The sequence below is a fragment of the Archocentrus centrarchus genome, chromosome 5 (genome assembly GCF_007364275.1).
Source record: "Archocentrus centrarchus isolate MPI-CPG fArcCen1 chromosome 5, fArcCen1, whole genome shotgun sequence".
Taxonomy (NCBI): Eukaryota; Metazoa; Chordata; class Actinopteri; order Cichliformes; family Cichlidae; genus Archocentrus; species Archocentrus centrarchus.
This window is the reverse complement of record NC_044350.1, coordinates 8785294-8809846: the sequence shown is the minus strand read 5'-3', so window position 1 is coordinate 8809846 and position 24553 is coordinate 8785294. Positions and strand designations below refer to the sequence as shown.

The window sequence follows — 24553 nt, the reverse complement described above, 5'->3', positions numbered from 1 at the left end:
ATAGCAGGGTTGCCCAAGGACAACCTTTCTGTGGAGAATGGTGTGATTGCTCAGTACTCTTTGCGCTGGGCCCTCTTCATTGATCCTCAGGGACAAGCCAACAAATGGATCAAAAGCATGGTGAGGTCAAACTGTGGTGATCATGCCGTAACTACAGAGCACGTCTGCGAGATTTGAATGTATATAGTATGTAATTGTAGGATCAAGCATTGTTATTATAAAGTATCCAGTGCACATGTTTAATATGTTAACAACATCACAGTACCTGCAGTGATATGCAACAAACTGCAAAAATATCCTGCTCAAAAAAATTAAAGGAACACCTTTTAATCAGAGTACAGCATCAAGTGAATTAAACTTCTGGGATTGTGATCTGGTCAGTTAAGTAGCAGAGGGGGTTGTTAATCAGTTTCACCTGTTTTGGTGTTAATGAAATTAACAACAGGTGCACTAGAGGGGGTAACAATGAGACACCCCCCCCAAAACAAGAATGGTTTTACAGGTGGAGGGCATTGACATTTTATTCCTTCCTCATCTTTTCTGTTTTGCATTTGGCTAAGGTCAGTGTCACTACTAGTATCATGAGGTGATACTTGGACCCTACAGAGGTTGCACAGGTAGTCAAATTTTTCCAGGACAGCACATCAATACGTGCCATTGCCAGAAGGTTTGCTGTGTCTCCTAGCACAGTCTCAAGAGCATGGAGGAGAGTCCAGGAGACAGATAGTTACTCTAGGAGAGCTGGACAGGACTGTAGAAGGTCAAGCCACCAGCTTCACTGGTATCTGCTCCTTTGTGGAAGCGCCCTAAAAAATGACCTCTAGCAATCCACTGCTGTGAATGTTTCTGACCAAACAATCAGAAACAGACTTCATGAGAGTGGCCTGAGTGCCCAGTGTCCTCTAGTGGGCCCTTTGCTCACTGCCTGGCACTGTGGAGCCTGACTGGCATTTGCCATAAAATACCAGAATGTGCTGATCCATCACTGGCACCCTGTGTTTTTCACAGATTAGAACAGGTTAATCCTGAGCACATGGGGCAGAAGTAGAAGGGTCTGGAGAAGCAGTAGAGAATGTTATCCTGCCTGTTCAGCATGACTGGTTTGGTGGTGGGTCAGTGATGGACTGGGGAGGCATATTCACGAAGGGACGCACTGATCTCTACAGGTTAGGCAATGACACCCTGACTGCCATTCGGTATCAGGATGAAATTCTTGGACCCATTGTCAGACCCTACATTGGTGCAGTGGGTCCTGGGTTCCTCCTGGTGCACAGCAATGTCCGGCTTCATGTGCTGAGAATATGCAGGCTGTTCCTGGAGGATGAAGGTTGCACCTTAGACTGTCTAAGAGTTCAGAGATGCCCTAGACCAGATCTGGGAGGAGATCCTCCAGGACACCATCCATCGTCACATTAGGAGCATCCCCCAGTGTTGTCAGGCATGCACACAGGCACGTGGGGACCATGCAAACTACTGAGTTGGTGGAATGAATTTTCAGCAAAATGGACTAACCTGCTGCATCAGTTTTTCACTTTGATTTTTGGGGTGTCATTCAGCCCTCTGTAGGTTGATGATTTTCATTTCCAACAATGTTGCATCCTTTCATTGTTAACACCCAGTCCATATCAGCATAGATATCCAGCATGATTTTTTTTTTCTGTTTGAGATCTGATTTGTTTTCAAAGTGTTCCTTTAATGTTTTGAGCAGTGTGTTATGAACACATGTATCCCTAAAGTGAGTTTTTATTTCTTGCTTACCTATAAATGTTTCCTGTGGTTACCCAGGAAAGGGACAATAGGTTGGAGGTTGTGAAACTCAGTGACCGGGACTTCCTGCGCAGGCTTGAAAATGCAATTTGTTTTGGTAAACCCTGCCTCTTAGAGAATGTGGGAGAAGAGCTTGATCCTGTACTAGAACCTGTCCTGTTACAACAGGTGATTACCTGTACACCTATTGCAGACAGTGCATTTTTATTTCAGTGTTACTCACATTTTTAACACATCACTATGCTTATCTTACATTTATGACTATTAAGACTTTTAAGCAGCAAGGCCGTACATTTCTGAAGCTGGGTGATTCAGTCATCAACTACCATGAGACTTTCAAGATGTACCTCACCACCAAGTTGCCAAACCCACACTACTCTCCAGAGATTTCTGCCAAAGTCACGCTCATTAACTTCACCCTGTCACCCAGGTAACACACATTTTAATTTTAGTATCTACAGTGATTACAATTTATTCATCCCCGTCACTGATAAGGTTGGCAGGATCAGGCAAGAAAAAATATGTTACTGATGTTAATGTAACTGTCCTGGCTCCTGTAAAGCTGTTTCTGTTAATGAAAGTTATTCATAATGTCTGAGTTTTTGTGACTGTGCATTCTCTGTATATTCAGAGGTCTTCAAGACCAGTTGTTGGGGACGGTGGTGGCTGAAGAGCAGCAAGTCTTAGAGGTTACAAAGAACCAGCTAATCACCAGCAATGCCAAGATGAAGCAGGAGCTGAAAGAAATCGAGGACGAGATATTGTTCCGTCTCAGCTCCACGGAGGGTAACCCCGTGGACAACGAGGAGCTCGTCCAAGTGTTGGAGGCTTCTAAGATCAAAGCTGGAGAAATCAAGGTCAGACAGTGGAAGAGCTTTATAGAACATTGAAATGTTTATATAATTTCCTTTAAAAGTTTGTTTACAAAATTTTGGTAATGCATCATTAAACTTATAAGCTACCTTTGCTCTATTTTTTATGCATTTTCTGGTTCTTGGCAGGCTAAAGTGATGGCAGCAGAAAAGACAGAGCAGGACATTGATACGGCCCGTCTGGAGTATGTCCCTGTGGCTGTGCGTGCACAGATCCTCTTCTTCTGCGTATCAGATCTTTCCAATGTTGACCCAATGTACCAGTACTCTCTGGAGTGGTTCCTGGGCATCTTTTTGTCTGCCATTGCCAACTCTGAACGAGCAGGTAGCAAGATTAGTTCCAAGATTATATACAGAACTATGTGTGTGAAGATATGTTTTATGATGTGCACATAAGAAAACCAGACGTAACCAGGTGTTTCTTGACATGGTTCACACAGATACAGTGAAGGAGAGAATCAGGAACATCATTGAATTTTTTACCTTCAGCCTGTACAGCAATATATGCCGCAGCTTGTTTGAGAAACACAAACTCATGTTTGCGTTTCTTCTGTGTACTCGTATCATGATGAACGACAACAAAATTGATATGGTGAGTAATTGAGTAAAGGGATTCTGCCATGTTCTTTAAGCAGTCTGTATTTAATCCAAGTACGCTTGTTGACACTGTGTTGTCTTTGACAGGCTGAGTGGCGCTACCTGCTGTCTGGAGGAATGCCTGTCAGAGAGCTGAACAACCCACCAGTTAGCTGGCTATCAGAGCGTGCCTGGCAGGACATTTTAGGCCTCAGCACTCTGAAAAACTTTAGCAACCTAGCAGAAAGCTTTCCAGAACATCAGGAGGGCTTCAAGAAAATTTTTGACAGCTCCCAGCCTCACAGGCATGTAAAGCCAAACACCGTGTTAACACATGCACACTTTGTGTTTTCATTTGTACTTTGCAGATGCTGTCAACATCTAACAAGGTGTGCTTGTGTCTGTATATTTGCCTACAGGAAGCCTCTCCCAGGAGCGTGGAACACCATGCTGGACTCATTCCAGAAGCTGTTGGTCCTGCGGTGTCTGAGGGCTGACTGCCTCATTCAAGGTCTGCAGGATTTTGTCTCTGCTCAGCTTGGACGCCGCTTCATTGAGCCTCAGGTAGAGTCCTTCTTCTCCCTCCTGTTTTCAAGTTCATGGTAAAACCCAATTTTGAGCAGTGACACAAAGATATGACAGTATATGACAACAGCATTTATGGCTTGTTTCTCTCTCCATCTTTTGCAGACGTCAGACCTGTCTGCTGTTTTTAAAGAGTCATCTTCCTCTACTCCCTTGATCTTTGTTCTCTCCCCTGGCACTGACCCTGCTGCTGACCTCTACAAGTTTGCTGATGTCATGCAGTTCTCCAAGAAAATGAGTGCCATCTCTCTAGGCCAAGGCCAGGTCAGTGTTGGGATGGTACCTGGGAATTCTCACTCTCTCTTATGCGTTCTCTGAGCCAAAGGACCTGCTCTAAATCATTTTCACACCAAACCAGGCCACTGTCATTTGTCCTGGTGAGAATGGATACTTGTGTGCTAATTGTTTTCACTATTTATGACCATTCCAGGACAATGTACTCCAGGGGCCATAAATGAGCTTAAAAAGCAACCACGTGTGCAGCTTGTACGATAAATCCAGACTCAGTATTCACAAACTTTAAACCTTGCTGGCTACGTTCTTCTAGCAGCACACTCTCCCTGTGGCCGTTCAATATACATTAGCATCACATTACCTGCAATTACGTGAGTTAGAATCTTGGCTCATGCCGGGCTTTTGTATCACCCCTTTCTCAATTTCTGTCTGCGCTGAATTGAGTGCTCCTAATCCTTCTCACTGTAGGGAGATGCATTGAGACCCACAGTCAAAATATTACTTATAAGACCAGCTTCTTTAATAAGGATTAAACCTATTGGAAATGCTGTCATTTGTATGATTCAGGGCCCCTGGGCTGAGAGCATGATGCACGATGCCATGGAAAATGGTCACTGGGTCTTTTTCCAGAACTGTCATCTGGCACCCAGCTGGATGCCTACACTGGAGAGACTTATTGAAAACATCGACCCACTAAAGGTGACAACAAGAGCATATGCAGAAGGGCACAAATGTAAACCAGATGCAAAATACAGTACGAAACAGATCCTCAGTGTGTGTATGTTAGACTGGCCCAGAACAGAGCTTTCTAATCACTTTTACAGATTTGAGTGCTTCCTTTACAGTAAAAGGGAACCCTGTCTTTTCCTGCGCAGGTACACATGGACTTTCGCCTGTGGCTCACAAGTCTTCCCAGCAATAAGTTCCCAGTGTCTGTTCTGCAGAATGGATCCAAGATGACCATTGAACCTCCGAGGGGCATCAAGGCCAACCTACAGAAAGCCTACATGAGGCTCACTAATGATTTTCTCTCCTCCTCCACCAAGGTCTGTCTCTCAACTCTTTGTCAGTGACTCTGCTCTGCTCCCCATATTTAACTCCTGCTGTTTTGCTTTGAGAAGATATAGTAAAGCATTGTCATGTAGTTCATTGATTTGCTATGGGTGGTTCCTCTCTTCCTTCCTGTCTAGAAAGCAGACTTCAAGTCTTTGCTGCTATCGCTCTGTATGTTCCACGGCATTGCTTTGGAGAGACGAAAGTTTGGCCCTTTGGGCTTCAACATTCCCTATGAGTTTACTGATGGTGACCTGAACATCTGTATCAGCCAACTCAAAATGTTCCTGGATGAGTACCAGGACATCCCGTACAAGGTGGAATATGATAGTGAAATGTTTCCTATAGAGAGTTGATGTATAAGCCATAAGCAGAAACACAGACCATGTAGAAGGAAAACTAAGTTTTGGTCTTAGGTAGAGAATATGCATGTCCATATGCCTGTGCTGAGCATGTTCATTTGTCTGTCTCCCATTGCTGTCCTCCACCTGTCCAGGTTCTAAAATACACTGCAGGGGAGATTAATTATGGTGGCCGTGTGACAGATGACTGGGACAGACGATGCCTGCTCAGCGTGCTAGAGGACTTCTATTGTCCTGCTGTTCTCAGTCGTAATCATGTCTACTCTTCGTCTGGAGTGTACCAGCAAATAGACACAAACCTGAATATCGAGGTTAGATAAACACAGGAGCATTTAAAAGAATGTGATAAGTAGATGAGAGTGATGTGTGACCTTTGTCTACATTTGTTGTTAAACTATGTGCGGGGTTTTTGGCCTGGGAATTAAAGGATAACTCTCTGTTTACTATACATAATGTTGCACTTGTAACAATTTTTTGTAAGTAAGGGTCAGTTTGGCAAGCCTGGGGGAAACGTCAGTCCTGTAGGACATGAGTCACACAACCTTCAAATACAAATCAACCATAAAGAGCAGAAAAGGTTGCCACGGATCAGAGAAGTTAAAATATCTACCACAGGATTTACTGCAATGCCACAGTATGTCTCCCTTTGTGTGAGTTTGTTCTTTAACAAGTTTACAACAACCGAAACTGTTTTCTCTCTTCTCGCTGCCATTCACAAACAAGGGAATATAACAAGAGAGGCTGTGAGTACAGATTGTGACATTGTACAGATTGTGGAGAAGTCTAAAAGCTTGTGATTTAAGCTTGGACTATAAATGCAGTCCAATAAAGATATTTTCTTAAATCTGCTGTAAGATGTTAACTCAGATCATGTCAAACACTGACTTCCTGAGTGACTTGTTGTCATGGCAATTCTGACCCTAGGGTTATTTGGCATACATTCGTGGTTTGCCCATCAATGACACACCTGAGATCTTTGGTCTCCATGACAACGCGAACATCAGCTTTGCTCAGAATGAGGCCTTCGCCTTGCTGGAAGCTGTGGTTCATCTCCAGCCCCGAGTGGCAACTGCTGGGGGTAAAACTCTTGAAGAGGTGCAGATACAGATTCACTTCTCTTTTGATGTTTTTATTAATACCACTTGCACCATGCTATTGATTGCTTACTAATTAAATAGAGCTTGATAGGTGCAGGGCATGTGATGTGCTGTCTGTGATCTGTGTCTCTTTCTGTGTTATAGATAGTGGAGGAGATAGTAGCAGTCATTGTCAAAAAGATCCCTCCTTCTTTCAACATTCCAGAAGTGGTGGAAAAGTACCCGGTCCTGTATGAGGAGTCCATGAACACTGTACTTGTCCAGGAGGTCATCAGGTAACATTAAGCTGTAACTATATGGCAGCAAATGACATGGATTACAAAAAAATGTGATTTCACTCTGCTGTAAAGTTTTAAAAAGGGTTTTAAGAGGAATACCACTCAACTAGATGTCAACATTTACTGCAAAAAAAAACAATAACTTTGTAATCATATTTTTATATGAGCTGAGGTAGCTGATGTCTGCAGTTTGTCCACAGTGAATCTGGAAGCTTGAAATCTCAGAATCTAACATAGTATCTCCAGAGTCGTTCGTATCAATCAACAAAAATTCAGTTTGTTTGTTGTTCCTATGGGATAGTAAAACTTAAACTTTCCATTAAGTAAGGTTTTATGTTATATTCAAGAACAATCCAGAAAAAATAAAACATACAGCATCATTTCATCATCCATCTGCAAGGTGTATGCTTATCTGTTTAGCAGCAGTTATGTACAAAAAGAAATTAATCAACCTCATCTGGCAGCCTCTCATCAACTGACACCAATTAGTGGTTTTCTGAAAAGTTTAATATATAATTCCAGTCATTATGTTTGCACTGAAAAGTGTAACCATATAGTTATTAGTGCTTTAGTAAGTAGGAATTTTTTTTTTTTTTTATCTTTCAGATATAACAAGCTGCTGGAGGTCATCTCTCGGAGTCTCGGTGATATTGTGAAAGCTTTGAAAGGTTTCGTGGTGATGTCATCTAAACTGGAGCTCATGGCACGCAGCTTATTCAACAATGTGGTGCCTGATATGTGGAAAGCCAAGGCAAGGCACACACACAACTGTTACTTTACATGTGATGCACTTTGGAGAATGGGCTACACATCTGAATGCTTTCTCCTCTGTTTCAATTCCAGTAACAGAAAGGTGTGTTTTCGAGAATCAACCTTTTATTAACTGTTTTTCTGTATCGCTGGATTGCGTACAGTTGAGACTTGAATATTTGAAACTGGGGAGAAAATCTAATAAACTTTGGTGACGTTTCTGTCCTCCTCTTTCTGAGAATGCACAGAGCGTACGTCCTATGCGACATTTTGCCTCACCTGCTCTCTTTCTCCAGGCCTACCCATCTCTGAAGCCTCTGGCCTCCTGGGTATCAGACCTACTTCAGAGGATCAATTTCCTGCAGGGATGGATCTCTAATGGCATTCCACCTGTCTTCTGGATTAGCGGCTTCTTTTTCCCACAGGCTTTTCTCACTGGCACCCTGCAGAATTACGCCCGTCGCTCCAGCACCTCAATTGACACAATTGGATTTGACTTTGAGGTCAGACCGTAGGCTGCCTCACTAGCAGTGATATTTTAAAGAATAGCCCTACAGATTTAGAAAGCTGATTCAAATCTGTATGTGTATAAACTGTTACTGTCTTTTGTTATATTTGTAATCACTTTGAAACCTTAGGTTGCAGATGGTTTCCACTGGTCTTGACCCTCTTTTTTTTTTTTGTAATACCTTATTTTTCAGGTAATAGTGAAGTCAGTGTCAAAGATAACAGAAATGCCAGACACAGGCTGCTACATTCATGGTCTATTCCTGGAGGGGGCTTGCTGGGATAACAAGGCAGGTCATCTCACAGAGTCCAGGCCCAAGGAGCTCTACACTCAAATGGCCGTCATCTGGCTGATCCCCAAACCCAACCGAAAACCTGCGACCTCAGGGGTCTATATATGCCCTATCTACAAGACGCTCACACGAGCCGGTCAGTATATACAGGAAATGAGTGAGGGGATTCAGATTAGTTAGAGAAAAAATTAGTTAGTAAAAAATTCCATGTTTGTGAGACTGTTGCTCAAGTTACGATCTCTGTCAGTAGGTGTGCCGTCATACGTTTGTGTGCATCTCTGTTTGCTGGTTTTATTACTCACCCAAAATAGACTCCAGTGGAGTGTCCAATTTCATGAAGCATCTGAAAGTGCAGCTCAGTATTTTCCACCGCACAAAGCCAACGTCTTGGGCTGGCACCTTAGACTACTCACAAACTCTTCGCTCAGTGTAACGGTGAAAAAACTGAAACAGTTTAACACAGTTCCCTCTTTCAGTCACTGAACTGCTCTGTGTGCTTTCGCAGGGACTCTGTCTACTACCGGCCACTCTACCAACTATGTGATCGCGGTGGAGCTGCCAACACGTCACACTCAGAAGCACTGGATCAAACGGGGTGTTGCACTCATCTGTGCACTGGACTACTGAGCACATGCACACTTTTTCATGTACTTGCAAAACCACATGCAAAAACACACCAATCAAAAAAAAAACAAGGTTTCTATTTGCACCCTGTGGCACCAGAAATTAGTTATTTGAAACTCTTCCTTAATCTGTTTAATTAATAAACTGCTTTTCACAAGCATTATTAAAACAGCATTCTCTTCTGTGCTTATTTAACTTCACAAAATCACTTGGTAATTGGATCCTGTTGCAGTGGTTATAAACAGAAAGTAATCTCTGCGGTTTTTTTGTATTTGTTTTATTGCACAGCCAGATATACTGTTATTACATTTACCTAGCTTCACCTCTACAGTTTATGCCCCCCCACAGTGATCACTGTTTTTTTGAATATGCGTCCTGCTCCTTTAAGGCGGCCGCATAGGTCATTTGAGAAATAGGACTTGACTGAAGGAGGGTGGCGCTTAAACTACTGTGACAGTGTCTGGCCATGTGAATGCAGCTGGAGGACTCAAGATCAACGGGAAACCGAGATCAACAGATTATCGTCGCCACTGCTTTTTCTCCCCCAAATAAGAATGATTTTTAATTAATTAATTTATTTTAATTGATTAATTTGCGCAGAGCCGCCCGAGATCGGTGACGTTTACAGAGCCTTAATGAAAGAAAACTGTTGTGTTGTTTCACCAAATTGAGTGAATTATAAAACTCTGAAGATCCAGTGGAATCACTGCGTGGGGTCCTTACAGGACCGGCAGATGCGTTAGAGGTCTCAGCTTTACGCGTTTACCGGAGGACGGCAGGAGTCATCGCAGTAATCCGGAGAGTTACTCACACTTTCTCCTTCTGAGCACCGCTGTTGACGACAAGTCGGTGTGAAACATGCTGCAAAATGGAAAAGGAAAGGAACAAGCTCCCCAACCGCCAAGTGCTGCCGAGGCAGAGTCGGACTCCCCGGCTCCCCGGCCCCGGGACAAACAGCAGCAGCAGCAGCCGGCAGAGCCCCCAGCCGCCGACCAGAAGGACGCCGAGTCCACACACTTCCCCATGCCCGCTTATCCCAAATTGGACATAAAACGAAACGCAGTAACGGACGATTATAGGGTCTCCAGCCAGGTTCTGGGCTTGGGGATCAACGGCAAAGTCCTGGAGTGTTTTAATAAGAAAACTGGAGAGAAGTGCGCGCTGAAGGTATTGAAGTCATCAGACACTTACAGGACTATGTCTTAAACTGACACTGACACCCTCACAGCGTAACTGCAGACTCTTTAGCTTTTTAAACGATAGATCCAGATCATCCCAGCTGAAAGAACAAACACTTGCTTTAGGTGCAAACGTTACTGATACAAATTCATCTTTCAATTTGTTTAGATATTAAAACACAGCTGCCCGCTATTCTGATTGGTCAGTCTATTTGGAACAACAGGCGTCAGTCTATTATGTTGGATTTTGGTGGTGGGTCTGTGTGTTTGTTTATATCACATGTTGATTCTCTAAATTTGATGATAACCTAATACAGGTCATTAAGTACCAAACGGTCTGAGAATATGAATCTAGGAGCTCTCCTGTGGGTTTAAAATATATGAGTGGAAACTTGCGTAGATAACAATCAAGAACTTTGACCTCTATGGACGTAAAATTTTCCTCACAGTGAAACCAGTGTTTGTGTTCTCATATATGGCCCATGCATGTGTAATGATGGTTTTATACCTGCTGATCATACTGGGTTTGACATGTACTGTACATGCTTTGAGCTCACATGTACATGTCTGCAGGCTGGATATAATCATGGCTCGTGGCGTTTCCTGGAAGGTCAGCCTATTGCAGTCAGATGCAAGTTAATGGGTGTGTGGTCACCCAGCCATGAACTATGTGTTGCACTGCTTCAAAGGGACGCGGATTTTGATGGTGACACTTTATTCTGGGAGCGGTGGAAACCTTCACACGCATCTGCACACATGCACAGGTCGTCAGGCTGTCACCTGTCACCACTGCTTCACAGACCCAGAGAGAGATTTACTGGCTTACAGTAATCCATCTGGATCTGAGCTGCCAAAGCAGGCAGCAGTGTCAAAGGGAGAGTTTACTCCAACTCTGGGATTGAAAGTAAGGCAAACATTTGAAAAGGAGGGATAAACATCAGAAGGAAATTGAAAATTACAATTACATGTTAGGGTGGGACCGGAAAATAACACAATTACTGCTCAGAAATAACTGCAGAAAGAATTACTGAAAACAAAAAGACTCATATTGCTGAAAAAAATCTTCAGGCAACTTGCTGAACTGAATCCAGCAAGTTTTTGCTTTTCTCAGAAGTAATAAGAGAACTGAAACGCAAAAAACTGGTTCTCTTAAAAGGGCTTTTTGAGTGTGTGTCTGTGCGTGTGTGTGTGTGTGTGTGTGTGCTGTCTCACTGCACCACGTTATTCCATAAGGGAAAGCTTTCAGCAGATCACTGTGACCCAAGTGGAAAAGGACCATCACAAACGCACCACATTAAGCCTCTGACCGTCTTCTGCTCTCTGAAAATCCTGTTAAAAGGTGTTCGAGACGACAAAAGAGACACTTCTGATGTTACAGTCTGTCTTTTCTGTTGTAGCTGCTGCAGTTTTTCTTTTGGTGTGTGCTTCTTTACTTATGAGTGGGATTATGCGGAGCATAGTGACGGATTTTTTGTTATGGATGATGTGCCATTTAAGCTAATTTTAATTTTTTTATGTCAAGCTAAATTATGACGGCTGATCTGATGCAGAGTTGGGGCCGGCCCATTGGGTTTTTAATTAAGTGTTGCTCTCGGTGCTAAATGTAATGGATGGATATGGCTTTAATCTATTTTGCAGCAGAGCTCGAACAAAACCATCCTTTTAATGTAATCCGGTTAAAGTTATCTTGATTGTTTTTCTTACTTAATGACAGCGGTTGAGGGAGAGAGAGACCTGCGCTGTTTGGTTGGGTTTGTGAGCTCTCTCATTAAGACAGAAGCACAAATCTGGCCGGTGATTGTTCCATACATTGTGCCTTTTCAGGTTACGCTGTATGACCCGCAGGTCTGTTTCATTCATAGTTAAAATCTTATCAGTGAGTCTGGAGCCTGTGGTTATCCCTACAGCACACTTGTGCACACATGAATGTCTTTCAGTGTGTAAATTGACCAAACCATAAAGGAAATGCCCACTGGTGTGGTTAAAGGCTGTGTGGGAAAAAATGACCTTTGTTTAGACTCCCTCCAACAAGTTAAACAAATGAATCAGTCTCAGAGGTCTCTGGATGACCTGAGGGTTTTAAACCTCACCAACCAAGCTCGATGTGTCTTGTTGGGATCACTCTGCTCTCTCTGTGCCTTTACAGCACAGAGGAACTTTATGTTTTTACTATCTTGCTTAAACTTTCCATATACAAAAATGTATATGGTGTTTTTCTGCTTGAGTCCAAAGGTTGTCATCTTTTGAGTGAGTTTTTTTTTTTATCATCATAAAAGAAAAAAAAACTGTGATTCTAGGATTGTCAGCATCAGTCAGTCAGTGTACCACTTTGGAAAAATGAAATCTGTGATGTTTTCTGGTCATGTAGCATTTACACACACTCCTGCTTATAACTTTCCCGCTTTGCTGTAGCCTTTGCGAGCAGATCTTTATTGGCAGAAGTTGTAAAGATAAACTACATTTTTATGAAGATATACAGACCAGCACTCTGAAATTACTAATATTTAATAGAGTGTAAACATGTTAGAGCAATTAAAGTGTGCGTGTGTGTGTGTGTTAAGCAAGGTTTGTGTGAGAGGTAACGTGTGGTTAAACTCAGTGGGCGTTATCAGCTAAAGGTGTGTGTCTCAGTGTTTCTTAAGCTTCCCCTGACACAGATCTGATACGTCTGAGTGTCGAGTCATCGTTGACTGGTTTATGTGGCCTTTCAAATAAGAACAAAATCCTTTTGAAGATTAACTGTCTCACTCGCTGACTCCTTGGGCTGTGTCCCGTTTACTGTTTTCCTGCAGTGAGTGTGTTTAATCTACACGATCCCTTTTTATTAGGGCAGATTCGGGCTCACTGCAGGAAATTAAGGAAACCAGCTCATAAACTATCCGCTCTTGATTGGAGTCATTAAGCTGTAAATTACATAGCAAAAGCAAATCTGCCCACTGCTTTGCTTAAAGTCAATGCAAGTGGGTGAGGGTGAACAAAATGGGACGCATATAGTAGCAGATCAGACACCGGAAACCCTCAACTTCTTCTTTTAACATGCTGCAGTCCTCTGAACTCTTCGCTTCCTCTTTGACATTAGTAAGCAAAAAAGAAAAAAAGGCGCTACACGGATGAGCTGTTTTTTCCGGCATTTGGAGTTTCCAAGAAAAATTTGTTTAACTAGATCCTTTTCTCACTTTGTGAAAGTCAGCTGTAACATGCTGTAGATTTATGTGTGTGTGTGTGTGTCTGTCTTACACCAGCAAATCAACCTCTGTGCGTGTGTGTGTGTGTGTGTGTGTATGTGTATGTGTGTGTGTGTGTGTGTGTGTGTGTGTGTGTGTGTGTGTGTGTGTGTGTGTGTGTGTGTGTGTGTGTGTGTGTGCTTGTGCTTGTGCGTGAGTATTCCAGGCTCAGTCTGTAAGCAGACTGGCCTTGTGAACAGCAGGAGATCACTCCATCACTGTCACATCCAAAAATACCCCTTGACTGTGTGCTATGTCAAAGTCTCCCACCTGCTGTATACGTGTGTGTTTGTGTGTGTGTTGCCTTACAAACTGGGTGAGTACCCATCTATTCTGGTATTCCAGCATTTGTAGGCAACATTTCTAATACTGACATTAGAGCTGAAATTAACGGTCCACATTTTGAAAAGAAAGTACACCCTTGTTCCATTCTCAGGGAACAGGACATGAGAAAAAACCATCTGATCCTTTACAGGTTCAAAAAATTTTAAGTACAACTTCAGAGGAACAACAACAACATGACATAATGCAACTTGTCATTATTTATTAAACAAAAACTAAGCCAAAATGCAGAAGTAGTGTGTGACAGACCAAGAACACCTCATGATTCAGTAACTTGTAGAACCATCTTTAGCAACAATAACATGATGTAAGCATTTTCTGTATGACTTGATCAGTCTCTCACATTATTGTGGAGGAATTTTGGCCCGCTCTTCTTTACAGTGTTACCTTCATTTTTGCACAGCTCTCTCAAAGTCCCACCACAGCATTTCAGTCAGGTTTTGAGCTCTGGGCATTGACTGGGTCACTGCAGCACCCTGAATCTTTTCTTTTTCAGTCATTCTGTTGTAGATTTGCTGCTGTGCTTGAGATCATTGTCCTGTTAAATGAACCAATTTAGGCCAAGCTTCGGTATACAGAGGAGTTCATGGTTGACTCAGAGACCGCAAGGTACCCAGTTCCTGTGGCTGTAAAACAAGCCCAAGTCACCACCCCTCCACCATCGTTCCTGTTACAGTTACAGTTGGTATGAGGTGTTTGTGCTGATGTGCTGTTCTAGGTTTTCACCAAATATGGTGTCGTGCATTATGGCCAAACATCTCCACTTTGTTACAGAAGTTTTGCAGTTTGTTCAGATGCAGCTTTGCAAATCTAAGTCATGCTGCCATGTTCTTTTTAGAGAGAAGAGGTTTTCTCCTGGCAACCCTTCCAAACAAGCCACACTTGTTCAGTCGTTTTCTAATTGTACTGTCCTGAATGTTGGCCTGTAGAGTCTGAGAAGGTCTGAACTTGGGGTAGATTTGCTGGGACGTCCACTCCTGAGAAGATTGGCTGCTGTCTTGAATAATCTTTCTCACTGTAGAATAATGGACTTCAGTTTATTTGGAAATGGCCTTATAATCCTTATCAGATTAATACCAGACTGATGAGCAGCAACAAGTGCTTCTTTAAGATCACTGCTGATATCGTTCCTCCTTGGTGTTGCATTAACACATTCCTGAATGCTCCAAACCAGCAACCTGCCAAAACGTCTGTTTTTATAGAGGTGCTCACGGTTGCTGATGATCAGTTTATCGAGTACATTTGATTAGCATCATCTGGCTGCTACTTACCCTCTTAATTCCTTTGTAGGCAGTAAGGGCGTGCTTAGTTTTGCAGACACTGCTTCTGCATTTTGGCTGAGTTGTTGTCAAATAAATAATGACACGGTGAAATATGTCACGTTTTCAGTTCATTTGACGTTGTATTTACCTCATCTTAAGCCCTGCTGTGCACCAGATGATTGTTATTATGTCCGGACATGTAAAGAGGATGCACGTTCTTGGTCCACAACCGTATTTAGTATTGATTTATCTATTTGTTAGCTTGGCACATCCATTAATATAAATATGTTGCATTATGCAGGTTTCCAAAGACGTCCAAATAAAGAATGTGTGTCTATCTTTCTCTCTGTGTCTCTGTGCCTAGATTCTCTATGATAGTCCCAAAGCAAGACGAGAGGTGGAGCTTCACTGGCGGGTGTCAGGAGGGCCGTACATCGTTCGCATCCTGAGCCTGTATGAGAACATGTATCATGGGAAGAAGTGTCTGCTCATCATCATGGAGTGGTACGATTCATATTTCACCATCTCACCGACCCGTTAGCACACCCTTTTCAAAGCTTGACCATTTATATAAAAAAAAACTATGTCTTGAAACTTAAAGCAAGTCTTTTTTTCTAGTTTGTTGAAAACATGACATTAAAGAGATTTTTATTCTGTGGGATGAATCAATGAATCACTGTTTTAATGTCAGGAAAGTGGGAAAAAAAAACAGAGCTCAGAGTGGGTACAGATTCCCATAAGTCACAGCTCTGACTAGGAGCAAAGAGTTCTAACAAGATGGTGTGAATTTTATTTGACTGCAAGCGCCTTTTGAATGAATGACAGCATAAAATTGTGTCACAGTTACACCTTTACAGATTAGGAAAGAGCGGGTCAAAGTAGCCCTGCATCATTTTTACAGGTTTTTACTGGTGGTTTTTAGATGCGCTTCATGACAAACAAAGAAAAGAAGGTTCAGTAGTGAATAAAGATTTACAACATGCCCGCATGTTTTTTCCAACAAGATACTGTCAACACCACAAGTCAACACTGCTGTGACACTCTAACTGCACAGATAACAGTAACCCAAGCTGAAAGTGTTAGACTGGCTAAACACAGGTCTAAGATGCCATCTGATAGATGGTCAAATGACAGCATTAGTTTTTTTTTTCCTGACGCGCTGTAAGATTAGAGCTGGACACACGCTTATGTCATCTGTGGCTCTTATCCTGGGTCAGCGATTATATCATATTTCAGTGAAGCCATTTTCTCAGACATTATGTAGATGTGAGGCCATTTTCAGCGCAGCCATTCTGACGCAAAATAAAACAGGTGTTACCGGTGCCGTTAACGAGGCAGTCTTATTTAGGTGTGATTAGTAACAACCTGCGCTCGCCAGCTGCTTCCTGTCAAGTGGCTGCATTTGCATGTCATATGTAGCAAATGCATTATTACATAATAATAAGGTCTGTACCATTGAGTGTTAGCAACCTTTAACTTTATGCAAGTTAAAGGTCAGTTTTAAGAGGTGCTATTGCCGCTCGGATGGTAACATAGAGACAGAATTCCATCTGGGCTTCATGTGTCACAATAAACTGTTTGTAAGGAATTCAGCAGCATTGCTAAACAGTGTGTCTGTTTGTGTGTGTGTGTGTGTGTGTGTGTGTGTGTGTGTGTGTGTGTGTGTGTGTGTGTGTGTGTGTGTGTGTGTGTGTGTGTGGTTCAGGTATTACTCATGTTGTGGGGAAATGTCTTCCTTAAAAGGACAAAAATGTTGTCTCTCCATGTGGTGAATGCATGTTGTAAGGTTGAAGAAGGTTGGGGTCTAGAAACTAGCAATGGTTAAGATTAATATATGCATAACCCTGTGTGTGTGTGTGTGTGTGTGTGTGTGTGTGTGTGTGTGTGTGTGCGTGTGCGTGCGTGCATGTGTGTGTGTGTGTTGCCTTACAAACTGGGTGAGTACCCAGCTATTCTGGTATTCCAGCATTTGTAGGCAACATTTCTAATACTGACATTAGAGTGTCATCACCACATTGCATCGCCCGACACGGCGGGTATTTGTTATATGTGCGAAGCGACGTTGTCAGCACGCGCACTGAGAGAATGGCCGCCGCTTCCTGTATGTAGCGAGGGTCAGAGGAAGGCGGCTGCACGGTCCAGTGCAGATAGTTTAGCACACAGTCACTCCCACTTCTCCCTCACCTATCATTCCATCTGTGAACCACAAGAACCACGCGCTTACTTAATGCAACTGAGAAGACATGACAACACATTTTTCCATAGAAGTGAAGGTGAAGGGTGATTTTGTGTGACGTGTAATGAAAGTGTGACATGAGAAGCACAATTATCTGGTTCAAGACGCTGATATTTATGGTGGTGAGAGGCTCTGAACATTACTCAGCTGAAACCATACGTGTATGCTGTTATAAACATGCTGTGTTATTAAATCACACATGCTACAAGACTAACTATGACATACTCATTTAATATAAACCCTGTTCTTTTTAGTAAGAATTTGGTGCGTTCTTCCCATTTTTTTAGTTTCACTTTTACTCAGTATTTTTATCATTTCATTTTTTGTTTTGTTTTTTGTTCCTTTGCTGTCACACAGTTAAGAATCAGCCAGTACAAGACAAACACATACACGGTGAAAGGAACATATATTTTAGAACATTACAACAGACTCATTACATCACTTCTTGGAATATTACAACATACACATTATAACTTTATACAACATGAGGCCGTTTCTTCTTGCTTCTTAACCTCACTGAGGCGCGGGATGGGGATCGTATATAAAGTAGAAATGACCAAAAATAGTCACTTGCCCAAAAAGCTGTGTGTGTGTGTGTGTGTATCTTATATTTCTTTAACCATTTTCCAGAAGGTCAGAGGGTTGGACAGAGTGACGGGAGCTCCACAATGAAGTCAAGACTTAAAACTATGCCAGCCACAAACTAGCAGCCCCAAAACATTATTCTTATTAATGGCTTATATGTCATCTATATGGCATGAGTAAATAGTTTGCTAGCATTAATAGATTTAGAATAATTAAGCAAAAAAAAAAAAAACACTTTTTTTTTTTTGGCCACACTGACTTTATTGACAGTGTAGATATGACAGGAAGGTGGGGGAAGACATGCAGGAAAGAGTGACAGGCTGGGACTCGAACCTGCGCTGCCTGCTTCCAGCCTCGTGGCAAACACGGTCGCTTGCTCCACCACTGACCCACCCCGGCACCCAAGAAACCCCCCTTTAAAAAAAAAAGTTTTTATAATATTTATGGTGTTCTTTGGGGGAAGACCAAAACCTTTTTTTGTTGCATACAGGAAAAACCCTGCTCATGACAGGACACTTCACCATTTTGAAATTACCCTTTTTTTCATTACTGATTGAAAAATTGAGGAGTAAAAGCAAGTGGATGTTTAATGATGTTAATGTGCAATTTACAAATATGATATATCACAAGTGTAATAGCTGAAATGTGCTTACCAGTCTTTAATACAAATACACTGATCACTGTGTTCTCCCTGTCTCATGGCTGTGTCCAGCATGGAGGGAGGAGAGCTGTTCAGCAGAATCCAGGTGAGAGGAGACCAGGCGTTCACTGAAAAAGGTGAGGCCTGTTGGAGGAGCTGAACACAGAAGACACATGTCATGGATCAGATGTGTTAACTAAAGCAAGCCCACTTTCACTGCTTTGACTGAACCAATGCTGCGCTCTCTGTCGTTAACGTTGTAATCTCTCTTCCGTTTGTGCCTCCTATTGTTTTAATGCTGGAATTGCTTCTGGTTTGAGAGAGAATGTTTGCTTCTTTCCTCCCAGAGGCATCTGAGATTATGAAGGACATCGGCACGGCCATCGAGTTTCTCCACAACATTAACATTGCACACAGAGACATCAAGGTATGCAGAGATGACGCTCAGTGCTGAAATCACGACGTGCGCGATCGCGTGCGGGTAGTTTAGTGAAAGTTTGATGTATTTGTTTTCATCTGCTGCTTCCACCTCCAGCCAGAGAACCTGTTGTACACATGCAAAGAGAGAAATGCAATCCTCAAACTGACAGACTTTGGCTTTGCAAAAGAGACCACACTGCACAATCCCTTGCAGACCCCTTGTTATACCCCGTACTATGTGGGTAAGATGCTTTACTTTATTCCCCTGAGATTTTCTGTTTTTTGCCATCCTGACAGATGAGCCAGACATTTCAAAATGAAAACAATAAGCTGCCGAGCCCATTTTTGCCTCTGCCCTAATCTCCATTTGTATGTTGTCTTTGTGTGTGTCTCTGTGTGTGTGTATTCCTATTGATAAGCTCCTGAGGTTCTGGGTCCAGAGAAGTATGACAAGTCATGTGACATGTGGTCTCTGGGCGTCATCATGTACATCCTGTGAGTACTCTATTTGTGTGGAGGGCAGCACTGATGTCGCCACAGATGTTTGTGTATGATGCATTCTGCATTTGGATTTTAAAACGTTGTGATGGTCTCGCCACGTTTGTGTCTGCAGATTGTGCGGCTTCCCTCCATTTTACTCGAACACAGGCCAAGCCATTTCTCCTGGGATGAAGAGGAGGATTAGGATGGGCCAGTATGAATTCCCTAAGCCCGAGTGGTCGGAGGTGTCACAGGAAGGTGAGGAACTCAAAATAAAGCACAAACACAAACAGATTGAACAGAGTCTCTGACAAACAGCAAAACGTGTGTGTGTGTGTGTGTGTGTGTGTGTGTGTGTGTGTGTGTGTGTGTGTGTGTGTGTGTGTGTGTGTGTGTGTGTGTGTGTGTGTGTGTTTTCAGTTGGCTCAAAAGCAATTGGACAAACTAACATCATTTTTAAATATAAGGATTGTTTTTAATCATTAATCAAGTACTGCCTGAGGTCTAGAACCCCTGGACATCACCAAATGCTGTTTTTCCTCCCTTAAGATGTCTCTGCTGGGCCTTTACTGCAGCCTTTACTTGTTGCTTGATTGTTGGTCTGTCTGAATTCAGTTTTCTGTTTAATAATGCATGCTCTGTTGAGCTGAAATCAGGCAAGTGACTTGGACATTGAAAACTATCCCATTTCTCTGCCTTGAGAAACTCTTGGGTTGAGCAGAGAGTGTAACTCTGTACACTTCAGAATCCATCCTGCTATTTCTACCAGCAGTGAAATCCTCAATAAACACTAGTGACCCAGCGGCAGTCATGTCCATGCCCATGATACAACACTGCCTCCGTCATGTTTGACAGATGATGTAGTATTCATTAAATGATGATTATGTCCTCCATACTTTTCATCATTCTCCATCGTTCTGGAACCAGATTTTTCTGGCATATTTAATCTGAGCTCAGTTCTTGAGTGTAAGCCAGGGCTTGAACCTTGTTGTAAACCCTGTGCACTTCATACGCCTGCCTCCTCGAGAGTGTTCTTGACTTGCTTAGATGTTGTGAAGAGGTTTTTCTTAATGATGGAAATCTGCAATCATCCACTTCAGTTGTCTTTCGTCTTTCAGGCCTTTTGGTGTTGCTGAGCTGGTCGGTGCATTCACTCTTTTTTAAAAGAATCCACCATATTGATGATTTGGCTTCTACTCAAGTTTCTGCTGTCGCTCTGACAGGTTTATTTTGCTTTTTCAGCCTGATGATGGCCTCCTTCACTTGCACTGACCTCTCATTGAGTCTCATATCAAAAGCTCCAATGAGCTGCTGCCAAATACAAGTTCAACTCCAAATCTTTTAATTAATTGGACATGGAATAACAAGGAACTGGCCTCACCAGGCCGTCAAACTGCTTGTCAGCCGTATATGCTGGATTTTCATGTATGTTGTACATGTTTAAATAAATCGCTGCCTCTAATTCCCATTTTCCTGGAAAAAAATGGGGAAAAAAATGAATGTCGGCTCAAGACTTTAGCGCAATATGGCTAATGAAGAGAGGTGAAATATTGTCATGTGACGTGATTATAAACAGATGAAAAGACACAAGGCATAATATGATCAAAACGTATCTAAACAGTGTTCATAAGTTTAAAATGTAAACAGCACATCAAAGTCGGCTTGAAATATCACATTTTGTTATCTTTGCATTTCTTTGTGTCTCCCAGCAAAAGATTTGATCCACCAGCTACTGAAGACAGACCCAAACGAGAGAATGACCATCACTCAGTTTATGAACCACCCCTGGATCAATGTAAGCACCCGTACACGCCTCGTGTGCTGTCTCCTGCATCTGTTTGCATATGTCTTCATCGGTGTGTGTGTTTTGGCTCGGCAGCAGTCCATGATGGTTCCTTCCACGCCGCTGCACACCACACGGGTCCTGACAGAAGACAGAGAGATGTGGGAGGATGTGAAGGTCAGAAACACTGCAACATTGTCCCCCTCTGGCCACATGTTGGCATTACAGCTCATTAATGATGGGCTACTAAAACTTACAGTTTGCAGTAGGGTTTCAGTAAATGGCACAGTGGTTTATAGACCGGCGTGAGGTAAGCTCCAAAAATATTGGATTGTTCATTTTCCAGAATGTCCCAGTCTGTCCTGTTGTTTTCTGTAAGGCTTTCTCCTGAAATTTGAAGCCTCTATGTCCAAGTTGAAATACATCTAAAGGCCACTTACAGTCATATCAATAAAAAAGTTCAGGTCACAGAGGACGTATGCAACAACAAATACTGTTATGGCCTGTAAGCAGGTTTTCATGTGTAAAAATCATTAAACAGGCCCTTTAATGATTATAATGAGTGGCATGTGAGGCTGTCCATATAGAGCACTGCTTTCCTTGTGTCCTTATATCTCGATTATCTCCCCACAGCCAGCAGGGAGAAGAAGCGGTCACAGTCCGTACGACTGTATGAGTTACAGGTTAATTTTTAACACACGCACACCTAAGCTTAGCGTCCCCTTTGACGTTCCTCCAAACTCTGATTTCCAGTCAAGAAAAGAAAACACCATTTTTTTCCTCATATCAAGTTCATTCAACAATGCTGTACAAAATGTCAGTCACATGCAATTTTTTAGTAGCACGTCGAATTGCGCATTCCTTCACAACAGCTGAATAAACGGGTTTAACGTGATAAGGTATGAAAAGGCCGTTCAGCGAAATGATACGTACACAATACGCCGCTGTTCATTTCTCCAATGGGTGCTGCGGCATTGCGTAAAAATGTCAGATTGCACTCATGGAAAAGAAAAAAAGTTTATCAAAAAGCAACGAGTCAAAGGGGGGTGCGGCCTTTATGCTGACATTTATTCAAAATAAATGCAAAAAGGATGAAGAGTTTTCACTGAGGCCTGTTCTGGCTTCTTTAAAATCATAAAAATATTTCTACATTTGTTTATTTTCTGTGCACTGTGCAGAAGCCTTTATAGCGAACATTATAGGAAACCTCCTCATTTGTTTTCCTGCTGAGAGATGTGAAAAATGACAAATGGAAGGATAAAAGTCAGCTCTGATTATCTTAGTGTGGAATAAAGCCTGGAAACAGCCTGAGACCATCCTGCAGTAATAAATTCAGCTTATCGGCACTTCCAAAGCTTCCCTGGTTAATGTTGCATGCCATCTCCATTTGTTTGTTTGTTTGTTTTTAGCCATATCAATCTTGATATGTGAACATAAAAAAAATGCAGGCTCACTGGGGTTTATGTCCTCAGAGTTTTTTTGGCTATCACCTGTGCCTGTACCCTGCTGAGACATACTGCAGCAAAGATTCCTCACTAAAACCTCAATTTCTCCTTTTTACACTTTGTGTTTTGTTTGGAAAATAAAAAGAAGATAAATCGTGTAAATTCATGAGTTTTAGAGCACTGGCAGGTGAATTTTGTTACCTTGAGAGCCAGACTAGCAGGCTGAAGAGCAGCCTAGAAGTTTTTTGTTAATTGTCATTAGTAAAAAGTAATATTTTGCAGCCTTATTTTGAAACGCCATGAGCACCTGCTAAATCATTCGACACAACGCTCTGCCTTGTATCTCCGAGGAACACAGATCTCGCTTCCGAATTCCATCTTCCACCTTCTCATCTTTTTAGATACTTCCAGGCGTCGCTTCCAAATGTCGCTAAATTCAAGGATTTATAACTCGATTCAATCATATGATGAGTGTTTAATTACAAACACTAAGAAAGCTTGGGAGCGTGAACTAGGGTTGGTTTTTGATGACCACTGGTGGGAAACAGCCCTGAAAATCATTCACAAAACCTCTATATGTGCCCGCCTGAGTTTGATCCAGTTCAATGGGGCATTCAGATGTCATTACTGAAAACCAGACTGGTGCAGATTTTCCCAAATACGGTAGATGTTTGCGACCGAGGTGGAAGCTCGTTCTGCAATCTTATAATCTTTTTTTTTTTTTTTCAATTAATTATTTTTTCTCTTTTTTAATTTATTATTATTATTACTTTTTGGAGGTATTCTGTTAATGTTCTCTTCTCTTGAAAACACGCAGCCTTAAGTTAATGGTGTATACAATATGTTCATGCTCGACATCATTGCGCCCTGGTATATGTAAACAACGTTGTTCTGTGTCCGAAGATATCAATAAAAATATTAATCATTGTGTCTCACAGGAAGAGATGACCAGCGCTTTGGCGACCATGCGTGTGGACTATGACCAGGTGAAAATCAAAGATCTTGACACCTCCAGCAACCCTCTGCTCAACAAAAGGCGCAAGAAGGCCGCTGCAGGGGCCAAGGGTGGATCCACCGTTTGCCAAAGTCAGTGAAAATAACAACTTCGGTGGAAGATTCAAGAGCTGCTTTAGACTTCTGAGAGACTCGACTTCAAGCAAGTGTGCTCTGAAATAAGAGACAATAAGAACACTGGCGTTAAAGCTGGATATTTTTGGGACATGGAGACATGATATCATATTTGTTTTCACCGCAGGGCTCTCTGTTTTTGATTATTTTATGTACTAATGTAAATTTGGGGTCTGCCTGTTTGTAAGAGAACCTGTGTGTAGAAATGAGGTATTTGTAGTGGTATGTGTTGCGTATTTGAATGCTGGATTACCTGTTTTATGGTGTAACTATGCAGATGTGTGCAGATGGCACACAGAGAAACCAACTGTGGACATAATGTGAAACTAAAATGCTCATTATTGTCTGTGTTGTCTTAATATGATCTTTATTTTGTTGCCTTTGTTTTAGGATTCAAGCAAAGTCTAATATTGACGTTATTATTAATAAAATCTTGCCTCTGTTCAATGTGAAGGACTATTTTTTTAATGAAGCACCAGTCAGGTAAAATATTTTACTTAGCATCACTGCTGCAGATCAGCCTTGTGTCCCATGAATGGAGTGCTGAGAGACAGCACACAGCCTGTCTAATATTGTGTTGGTCCTCCTTTTGCTGCCTAACCAGCCCTGACCCGTTGAGGCATGGTCTCCACTAGACGCCTGAAGGTGTGCTGTGGTATCTGCACCAAGATGTTAGCAACAGATCCTTTAAGTCCTGTAAGTTTCAAGATTGGTCCTCTATGTTTGTCCAGCACATCCCACAGATGCTCGATTGAATTGAGAGCTGGGTAATTTGGAGGCCAAGTCAACACCTCAAACTCGTTGTTGTGCTTCTCAAACCATTCCTGAACCA

General features: G+C 42.2%; 2 protein-coding genes across 2 annotated transcripts in view; both read left to right on the top strand.

The window, feature by feature from the left end:
• LOC115780317 (dynein heavy chain 1, axonemal-like) overlaps window positions 1-9123 on the top strand; it is a 35959-nt gene extending 26836 nt beyond the window's left edge. Inside the window, exons 60-78 of the mRNA XM_030729445.1 lie at window positions 1-120; window positions 1786-1935; window positions 2037-2197; window positions 2399-2624; window positions 2769-2964; window positions 3080-3231; window positions 3324-3520; window positions 3635-3779; window positions 3906-4064; window positions 4602-4733; window positions 4910-5080; window positions 5225-5404; window positions 5584-5760; window positions 6374-6544; window positions 6691-6821; window positions 7431-7575; window positions 7871-8077; window positions 8276-8510; window positions 8880-9123. Coding sequence (XP_030585305.1) covers window positions 1-120; window positions 1786-1935; window positions 2037-2197; window positions 2399-2624; window positions 2769-2964; window positions 3080-3231; window positions 3324-3520; window positions 3635-3779; window positions 3906-4064; window positions 4602-4733; window positions 4910-5080; window positions 5225-5404; window positions 5584-5760; window positions 6374-6544; window positions 6691-6821; window positions 7431-7575; window positions 7871-8077; window positions 8276-8510; window positions 8880-9001 — 3177 coding nt within the window. The 3' untranslated portion in view covers window positions 9002-9123. The remainder of the gene's footprint in view (window positions 121-1785; window positions 1936-2036; window positions 2198-2398; window positions 2625-2768; window positions 2965-3079; window positions 3232-3323; window positions 3521-3634; window positions 3780-3905; window positions 4065-4601; window positions 4734-4909; window positions 5081-5224; window positions 5405-5583; window positions 5761-6373; window positions 6545-6690; window positions 6822-7430; window positions 7576-7870; window positions 8078-8275; window positions 8511-8879) is intronic.
• A 733-nt stretch (window positions 9124-9856) lies between these two features.
• Window positions 9857-24113, top strand: mapkapk3 (MAPK activated protein kinase 3). The gene is made up of 10 exons (XM_030729257.1): window positions 9857-10165; window positions 15369-15508; window positions 18538-18602; window positions 18813-18892; window positions 19001-19127; window positions 19305-19380; window positions 19499-19623; window positions 21075-21160; window positions 21245-21325; window positions 23532-24113. The coding sequence occupies exons 1-10, from the start codon at window positions 9857-9859 to the stop codon at window positions 23685-23687; spliced, it is 1245 nt and encodes a 414-aa protein (XP_030585117.1). The 3' UTR covers window positions 23688-24113.
• Window positions 24114-24553: the final 440 nt, after the last annotated feature.

What these genes read in the sequence shown, in the direction of transcription:
- mapkapk3 (XM_030729257.1), top strand. Translation starts at nt 9,857, where the DNA reads ATGCTGCAAAATGGAAAAGGAAAGGAACAAGCTCCCCAACCGCCAAGT. An exon ending in CTGCTCATCATCATGGAGTG is followed by an intron (nt 15,509 to 18,537) that starts GTACGATTCATA and finishes GGCTGTGTCCAG; the next exon opens with CATGGAGGGAGGAGAGCTGT. An exon ending in AGATGTGGGAGGATGTGAAG is followed by an intron (nt 21,326 to 23,531) that starts GTCAGAAACACT and finishes TGTGTCTCACAG; the next exon opens with GAAGAGATGACCAGCGCTTT.